At 42.0% G+C, this 9,500-nt stretch overlaps 1 protein-coding gene across 1 annotated transcript; it reads right to left on the bottom strand.

Annotated features, from left to right (window-relative positions):
• Window positions 1–2,193: 2,193 nt before the first annotated feature.
• Window positions 2,194–6,293, bottom strand: LOC146304604 (myosin light chain 3, skeletal muscle isoform-like). Its single transcript, XM_084713835.1, is given in 7 exon segments — window positions 2,194–2,701; window positions 2,791–2,868; window positions 2,969–3,139; window positions 3,896–4,039; window positions 5,651–5,678; window positions 6,170–6,191; window positions 6,193–6,293. Coding segments are annotated over 7 exon segments (558 nt in total). The 5' UTR covers window positions 6,279–6,293; the 3' UTR covers window positions 2,194–2,672.
• Window positions 6,294–9,500: the final 3,207 nt, after the last annotated feature.

A 9,500-nucleotide genomic window follows, 5' to 3' on the forward strand; every position in this document is an offset into this window, starting at 1 on the left:
ATGCAAAAATAATTCCCACAGATCATGAAACATATTGCAATATGTGTCAGAATAATCACAAGATCATTTTTTAATATCATATCTGCAGCCCTAGATTGATCTGATCATTATTTAATCCATTAATTCTTTGATTCTTTGCTTTGTAAAAATTCTCAAAATGCTCTCACAATTACCATGAAAAAATAACAGCTGAAAGGAAAAGCCGCAAATGTGCACAATCAGTGAGGTGGCTTGGGGTGGGTGGTGGTGATGAGGTGGGTTGGGCGGGGGTGGGTGGTGGTGGTGATGAGGTGGTGGTGAGGTGGGTTGGGTGGGGGGTGGTGGTGGTGTGGGGAGTTTCAAGTCTGCCGAGATTTCTGCCGAGTCGTAGACTCGAAACTCCCCACAACACCAAAATAAGCTACCTCCAGATCCGACCCCCGCCCAACCCACCTCACCACCACCTCATCACCACCACCACCACCACCACCACCAACCCACCTCACAACCTCAAATTCTCAAGCCATTGTCTTACAGCCTGAGCTATTGGTTCAGACAGGGCTGGGCTGTATTTTTTTTAAGATTTTCTTCACATATTTGACAAGAAAAAGTGGAAAACTGATTGGATTGGATTTTTGCACTTTATCTCATCATTTATTATCCTTATAAGGACATTTACATACTTATTCAAAGTTGTATTTATTAGTGACAATACTAATACTTTGTGTCTTATCCTGAATACATTACAATTAATGAACATGTGTTTTCTCATTGAAACATGAAGATTAAAGACAATGTAAGACAACGGCTTGAGAATTTGAGGTTGTGAGGTGGGTTGGTGGTGGTGGTGGTGATGAGGTGGTGGTGAGGTGGGTTGGGCGGGGGTCGGATCTGGAGGTAGCTTATTTTGGTGTTGTGGGGTGTTTCGAGTCTACAACTCGGCAGAAATCTCGGCAGACTTGAAACTCCCCACACCACCACCACCAGAACCTACCCCCACCCAACCCACCTCACCACCACCCCCCCACCACCACCCCCCACCCCCCAAACCCACCTCATCACCACCAACCACCCCCAACCCACCTCACCACCCCCCCCACCACCACCCACCCCCACCCCAAATCAAACACATAGCTGGATGAATTAATGAGTTAGTGACAATACTAATACTTTGTGTCTTATCCTGAATACATTACAATTAATTAATGAACATGTGTTTTATCATTGAAACATGAAGATTAAAGACACAAACATATATTTGACATATGAATGGATCCTGATACACTGACAGGTAACACAGGAGGAGGAGGTGATAAATAAGGTGTAAAATGCTCAAAAAATGAGAAATAAATAATTTTGGTCATTCATTGCTTTTGAATTGTGTCATCCTTATCAGTCACACTGGTAACTGCTTGATTAGTTTCAGGTGAATGTTATCAATTAGACATGCACAGTGACAGAGCAGCCTGTAGGGGGCAGTATACTGTCTTTTAAAGACAATATCACTGCTCCTCAGGTGGGGATTGAACCAGCGCTGAGTTGACCAAACAATTTGAATCTCAGCAGCTCATCCACCTGAGCTATCGCTCTGCATAAAGAGCAGCTTGTTTCTCATTCTTTGACACTTGTTAATGAGACGTCCACAGAAATGCTGACACCACTCCTGAGCCGCTGCCCACCTCCAGACACATACCAGGGCTGGAATTAGGGATAGTCGTAATTCAGATGTAGATATCTGCAATGTGAGTTGTAGTTGTAGTGGATATGCAACTTAATTATGAAATCTGTAATGTCATGGCATGAGAGTGAGAGTGACGTGCACATGAAAATAGTAACACATTTGTTGGTGGAGGAATTAATTTGTATATGGAAATATACACTGATTGCTGTGGGTGTGAAGAAATTTTGTGATTTTTTTTTCACAACTGCATTCATAGTAACAACTTAGATGTAATAATAAAGGCTGAGAGTCTGGAAACTTTTGGTGTAAGTGCTTGAGAAGTTCATGTCTATTTTCTGTAAACTGTTCTTGATGTATGCACTGTTTAAAACCAGAAAGAAATAAGCTGATTCTCTTTTAATAATCATAAATTCAACCTTTTATTTGTAAAAGAATTAATGTGCTATTATGGTCTTGTTTTAACTTTAACATCTACACACTGGAGCATATCTACAGCTGTATGTGGTTAATGAGAGATCAAGAACCAACCCAGATGGGATGTACGTTGGAAAAGTTTATTCTGACATGAACAGAGTGACAATAAATAAAACTTTTCAGGGAAACGGGAGACTTGTGGCGGTCAATCCACGACCATTCTCCAGCACCTTTGGCATTGCTGGGCCAGTGATAACGTGACTGAATGAGGTGGCGGTGGGAAGGGAGGGATCTACCCTCACTTGATGAGCGGTCACCCCTTCTCCCCCGTTCCTCACCCCATGCGGCAAGTGGAGACGTGCCCCGGGGGGGAGTTAGAGGCCGAGTGATGGGGGGTCTACAGTGGAGAGATGACGTCCCGAGAGAGAGGAGGCGGGTTTTGAGACGAGATGGAAAGGAAAACAAAATAAAACAACAAGATGGGTTTGCTTCAACATCCCTTGTACATAGTCCTTGTCTTTCCTTGGTTGGTCTTTGACACAGTGTAGATGTCCTGAACACCGTTGGCTGTTTCTACAGCACTCCTTCTGCCGGCCTCTTACACAGACATGATGTGCTTGACGAAAGCTGCAGAAACACAAACCAAAATGTGAACATCTTTCGCTAAAACCTAAAAAAAAGGAGAAGTGAAGGCATGCTGGGTGATTAAAACTTACCCTCATAGTGCACACTGCCGTTCTCGTCCTCCTGGCCGGCCATGAGGGCATCAATCTCAGGCTCAGACATCTTCTCTCCTGTAGATGCACAAGGATCCGTGTCACTTTCTCCATTTCACATACTGTACGAGCCAAGCAAGCTATATTTGCGCGCGTCTATATTTGGCGAGAGACTCACCCAGGGTGGACAGCACAATGCGCAGCTCAGCGCCCATGACTGTGCCGTTGCCCTCCTTGTCGAAGACGCGCAGGCCCTCAACGTAGTCGTCGTAGGTACCCTTGGGGAGGGCATCGACCTCCTTCAGCATGGGCAGGAAAGCGTCGAAGTTGAGCCTCTTGTTGGCCATGTCTGTGGGAAAACGTCACGGACAGGGCGTCGTCATTACACCTTTTCATCTTACGGTGAAAAACAGAAGCATGCACCTCTTTTATGTTTGTTCACACAGCTTTTTTTTAAAATGTTTTGGAGTCATAAGTGCGCCAGTTTGACGAACTTAAAGTGAGGCTATGGTCTGAAATATAAAAAAAAAAGTAATAATAAACGTCAGAGACCTGAGGACAAATGATCTGGTCTCCTATTTATGGTGATTTAAAATGGAAAAAATATGGAGAATATATACTGTAAAGTTTTAAACTCAATTTTAACTATATCATTATCATTTTTGGCAAATTCCACATACTGTACATAAACTGAAATGAGCCAAACTTTACCTGACCCGACATTAACCTTAAAAATAAAAAGCAACAAAGATCCAAACAGTATTTGAAGGCTGTGAAATTATCAACCAATGTTGCTCATTTATGAATCCGTCTCCTTTTATCGTGCATTTATTTTATTTATTTCTTTTTCTTCCTCCTATGTATCCTTTTGCTTTTACTGAACGTCAGTCCTCTTGTATGATACCTTTACTTTATCTTTATGTCACATCTAAATTTCCTGGCACTTTGTTTCCTATTTTTTGTTTCCTAAAGTAAGGCTCTGTATGTTTTGTGAGAAAGTATGCTCTACTTTTATACAACATTTTAGCATTAACCTTCATCTCAAATACTGATATTTGATACCTTTGATATCTCTGTATTTTGTGTGCATGTGATGAGGTCTTACCATCGGCGGTGGGGTTGCCCAGAATCTTGGTAACAGCCTTGTTGGTGGGGTTCTGGCCCAGAGCGCGCATGATGTCGGCCACCTGATTGAAGGCCACCTGATTGTCACCAACTCTGTCAAAGAGACCAAAAGCCTCCTTGAAGTCTGGTCAGAGAGGAAGAGATGAGAGAGAACTTTTGAGTTAAAAAGCACTAACACAATGATTTCTTAGGACTTCAATCAAATGGTAAAAATTGTCAAGGCCAAGAATCCCTCTTATGCTTGTTATGTAATGTTTTGGGCCCCCTTTGGGGTTTTCTATTCTTTCTATTGCAGGGTTTTAGTCAGCTATGAAAGCTATGTGGAGTCACACTGTGCTGGAGGATCAAAGACAGTAAGAAGCCGCATACTTCCGTCATTGTTCACCAGCTGATCGGGAGCGACAGCTGTCCCCGAGCAGAGAAGAGAAGAGGAAGGACCGGGGGGGCCCGAAAAAAGCTTTAGCTATTTCTATGAATCCTACCAGGAGGAGGCCGACTCAAAGTGACCTTTTCGGTAGATTAATGCTCTTGTGTGGCTTCTGAACGGCAGCTGTAGCAGCCTCCGCCCCCCTCCTATCCATTCCTGCCTCCTCTTGCATTTAAGAGGAATTTCGGGAGACATCAGGAGCAAACTGATACACCCCGACAGAGTCACCCAGGCCATATAGAGGCATGGCCCCTGTGGCCCTGCTCGAGTTAGACACAAGAATGCTGACTGCGACGTAATCAATACCTTACATGTATTCCACTGGCAACCAACATGTGGTTTAAATGTACCAGAATATGCAGGAGCAGCATTTTCTTTCTTTTCTGGATTGAAGGCTTGTCAAATTAAAAGTCTATATAAACAAATTAACTTGATAGGAAGTGCTTGTGAGCTTTGCCCTGCAACTATAAGACGCCCAGTTGAGAAACTCTGTAGATCTATTTTTTAGTAAGCTTTAAAATGAGCCGCATCAAATGCCTTCCACCAAACTCTGTCTTTCAGCACTGAACAAAAGGTCTGGAGTTGGCGCTGGTTTGGATTCCTTGTGTAAGGGGATGCCTGCGTCTTAAACCTTGGCCTGGTGATTAACACCTCTGCTGTGTAAGGCCCACTGAGGCCTGCAAGACAAGGCTAAGGTCGGCTCAGAATAGACATATCTGAAATCCTCCTCGACAACTGGACAAGTCTGTGGAATGGCGTGTCCTATTGGTGGTCTTCAGCCTGGAAATTTCTTCATCCCCGCTTCCAGCTTTTAGCTGTTAATTTGGACTAAAGGATCAACGACGGCTAAAAAAACGGCTGAAGAATTATGAAACATTTCCACCTTTCAGCAGTCAGTTTGGATAAAATAGGGGTTGACTGCTGAAAAATTATCAAAAAATGCCCTTGCTACAAAAATAACCAACTTTTATTCATCCCTGCTTCCAGCTTTTACCAGTTAATTTGGACTACAGATTCAACAATTGCTGAAAGAAATTTGAAAAATCCTCTTGCTATGACTTTTCTTCCTCCCTACTCCAATTTTTTTAGCAGTTAATTGGGACTAAAGCTTTCAAAACTGCTGAAAAATCCCCTGGCTACATAAACTGACAGACTGAGCTTGTGGAAGAAAATTTGGATGGCGTTCTCTGCTCCCTCCTGCTGTGAAGGGTGCAAGTAAATGTCACCCTGCATGATGGCGATGATGATGAGAGAGCGGGGATTCTCGCAACCCATTTTTCACAAGTTAAAAGTCATGTCTGCACTTACCCTCAATCTGGTCCGCTGAGAACTCGGTCTGTCACGTGGAAATTAAAAAAAAAAAACGCACATGTAAACAAACAGAAATTCACAAACACATAAACACACAAACACAGAGAAATAAATAGAAAGAAATCATTTATGAGGATGGAAATAACAGAGAAAATTCAGCTTATGTAAGATTTCATCATGAGAACTTATTGCTGCACTGAATACACATGGATGGATGATGAAATTGTAGGTTCCTTGCATTTAGATAAAAAACTACAGATATTAAATTAAAGATAAAAGTGTGGATGTATGTCAAGGCAGGGGTCCTGGGCCTCTCAACCTTGAACTTTTGTCATAAAGCTGAATCAAAAATGCAAGTCTTGCCAATAAAGTCCCAATTTGGGCTTTTATTTTGGAGAGCTGGTATCCAAACCCATGCCACAAGCAACAAATGTCCCTGGTAGGCAAAAAAACAAAAAGTAACTCCATCGGTACTGCCCCCACCCTAAAGGTCCAAAATCACAGATTTGTACACACCATTTTGGAGAGTTGGAGCTGGAGGAAAGAAAGGAGAAAAGAAGCTGAAGTCCCAAGACAGAGTGGTCCTGAGCCATGGTCGAAGCCCCCTCTTATTTATCCCAGCCATGTGATGTCACCTATGCTAATGAGGCGGATCAGATGACACGCTGGAACATCTTTAACTTTCTTAGGGCACACGGAAAGGAGAGCAGTGGGAGTAGGCCTTTAGAAGGGGACAGGGATATTTTTAGAAGGAGAAATAACTGTGTCAAGACTCTGTGTCTTGCGTGTCAAGTTTTGAAACAGCATTTAAACTAATCTCTATAAAGAATAAAATGCATTAATTGACCAGGCATCTGAAGTTTTCTCTTGTGAAAGAGACGCAGAGCTGATCAGTGAGGGAAAATGCAAAAAACTCAGCTACCTAGTGGCCCACTTCAGACGGGCTCCAAGCCCAGAGAGCTCATTTACAAGGTGGTATTTTTAAACTGTGAGACTTCTCCTCCTCTTATGGTTAAATGACAGCAGGGCAAAAACTGTTTAAAAAGCTGATTCCATTCAGATAAAGTCAACTTGAAGTGACAGTTTACTCAAAAACTTGAACTTGATGTACTTAAGTTTCACTGCATGAGGTTTATGAGTATTAAATTTCAGTGGACTCTGAAATCTGCAACATAAAAGCAAATAAGACATTTTAAAGTTAATGTTTTCTGTAGCTGAACTGAACACTATAATGCACAGCTTTTGTTTGCAAAAATTAAATGTAACTAATATATATCACAGTGAAACTTTTCCAGTTGATTGCTTACATTAGGACAATATTTTTTATATTAAACGTTCACTGAAATTTTATGTTGATTTTTTTTTATCACTCCATAAATCAGATAATACTGCCAGGTTTTAGGAATAAAATGTAAAAATAAATCAAGCTATGATTGATGCATGAACACATACGTGATTCAGGTCATTTACTGGAGTAAAACTATAAATACAGTAGTGCAAAAATATTCTATTACAAATAAAATCTACGTTTAATGAAAGTACACTGGCACTCGGTTTGTTGAGCTCAAGGAGACCCTCTAACAATAATATATGACATTATAAGATTATTAACAGTGAAGCATCAGTGTGTGAGCAGCATGTTGGTGGTGCTAGTCGTACCTACTTTTCAGTGAGATGGTTTAGTCCAGTGGTTCCCAATCTAGGGGCCTGGCCCCGCCGAAGGGTCACCAGGTAAATCTGAGGGGTCGTGAGTAATGGGAAGAGAAGTACAACCAGTTCTGACACACAAAGAAAGATAAAGATATTTCACAAAAATATTCAAGAATTAACATTAGAGTGAATAGAGTAACTGATGTTCTGCAGCACTTTCAAAAACAAAACAGACCGAAAGCGTTAACCTTGATTTGATCCCATCAGAGGAAACAAACAAAGGAAACTGGGGGATTTCTGAACCTTTTTCCTGCTTTTGCATGGGACCATTTTAAATTCAAAATCCATCAGAAATGTTCTCTTGCAGCAGAAGTCACAGTTTTGTTTCATGCATCTTCTGCATCAACAACAGATTCCTTGTGATGTTGCCCTCAGCACCATGGAGAGCTCTGGTGGAGATGAAGGTTAGTGAAGCAGCTCTGTGCTCAGGTCATTTAACCTCCACAGATTAAACAATTAAGTCTTTACTTCTGCATAACTTCACCTATTATTATCATTTTTAAACACAATTACACAATTATCAGCAACCTAAACACTGGGCTCTGCAGTTCCTCCGCAAGCATCTGACAGCATCTGTTCTTGAGATTTTTCCTTTTTTTTTTTTTTTTCCATTTTTAAAAGGTTGTTTTGAAGAAGTTTTTCCCTCTCCTGAATGCAGAGCATAAGGACAGAGTGTGTCGTACACTGTACAGATTGTAAAGCCCCCTGAGGCGTATTGTGATTTGTGAAATTGGGCTACATAAATAAAATATGACTTGCGTTGACTTGATTAGATAATTTACTAATAGCGCGAATAATTCTTGTCAGTCTAACTTGTCATCAGCTCTGTAACACAGCTACAGAGCAAGAAGGAGAAGAGTTGGAGGACGTCCGTGAGACTAAGTGACAGACATGTCCAAGAGACCCTACCCACCCCGGACAGATGAGCTCTATTTTTACTCCCATTCCTGCCCGAGGTGTTTGGTTTCTCCTACGCTGGGGGGTGGAGAAAATGAAAATGAACGATGCTCCTGCTCCTCAAGACTCTCCGGTACAGTAACCGCCTCCCTAACTTCCCCGCTTCCCCCACCCCCCACCTCCTCCTCTTAGGCCCCCCGAGACCCCCAGCTGGTGTCAGGTCATAAAGAAGCATGGGCAGGGGGCTTAAAAAAGAGCGGTGGCATTGTGTCGCTGCTTGGTTTTCGGGGGTGTTACATAAGCCTTATTTGGAATAGAGAGCAGAGCAGTTGAGCCAAGTGGCCCACGGAGGCAGGGACAGAGGATTTTAGACACTCGTCACACTAATATGTGGCTTCAACTGCGAGCTAAATGCCTTAACCTCCACTAGTCCACCCCTCCGCTTCTGTTTTTAGAGGGGGGGGCAGGAGATCTTTAGGAGTAAACAGCCACATAGTAGTCTTATAGATCACCTGAAAGCTGGGAACCTGCACTGTGTGTCAAGTTTCTAGTCATAAATCTGTAATAAATGTTTCATTTTCTTAAGGCGCCTATTCAAATTTTAAAAGATTTGACTGTATAATGGAATATAACATGATGACAGGCGTATATGATGGTCATTTGCCTGCTCAGTTTTATAATTTATGACATTTTTGGGTTGATACCATTTGTTACACAGATTTGGTGCAAAATTTAACCACTTTGTCCTGCTGAGAATTGATAAAAATGGTTGAAAATCCCTCTAAAATGCCACATTAAGACCTTATAGAACGGCATGGAAAAATTAATGCTGAAAAAATTGCTGTTAAACTCCTTCATTATCGACAGTCATCCATCCTCTGAATGGTCCGGGTCAGTAGTGAAGTTCCACCAGGCTATGATTATCCTAGAGGTCACTATAGGTCATTTTTTTGCAGCGAGGTCAAGTTTCAAAAACTGGTCTCACTACAATGAAACAGCTACTACGAGGACTAACATCACCACACATGAATATAGTTGGGTTCATTGAAACCACAAGAGTCTCGGCTTTCCAGTTGGACCTAATCCAGGCAATTCCACTGTTTAGGGACCCCAGTGTGCAGTAATACTCAAACATATGGTTTTACTAGGTGAAAAACAACTGATTTATTCCGCATGAGCCCATTTTTATTCAGATATCTTGAGGTGAGAGGTCAAGGGATCCCTTTGAAAATGGCCAGGC

The sequence above is a fragment of the Lutjanus erythropterus genome, chromosome 24 (genome assembly GCF_056507025.1).
Source record: "Lutjanus erythropterus isolate fLutEry1 chromosome 24, fLutEry1.hap2, whole genome shotgun sequence".
In the NCBI taxonomy this organism is placed as follows: Eukaryota; Metazoa; Chordata; class Actinopteri; order Lutjaniformes; family Lutjanidae; genus Lutjanus; species Lutjanus erythropterus.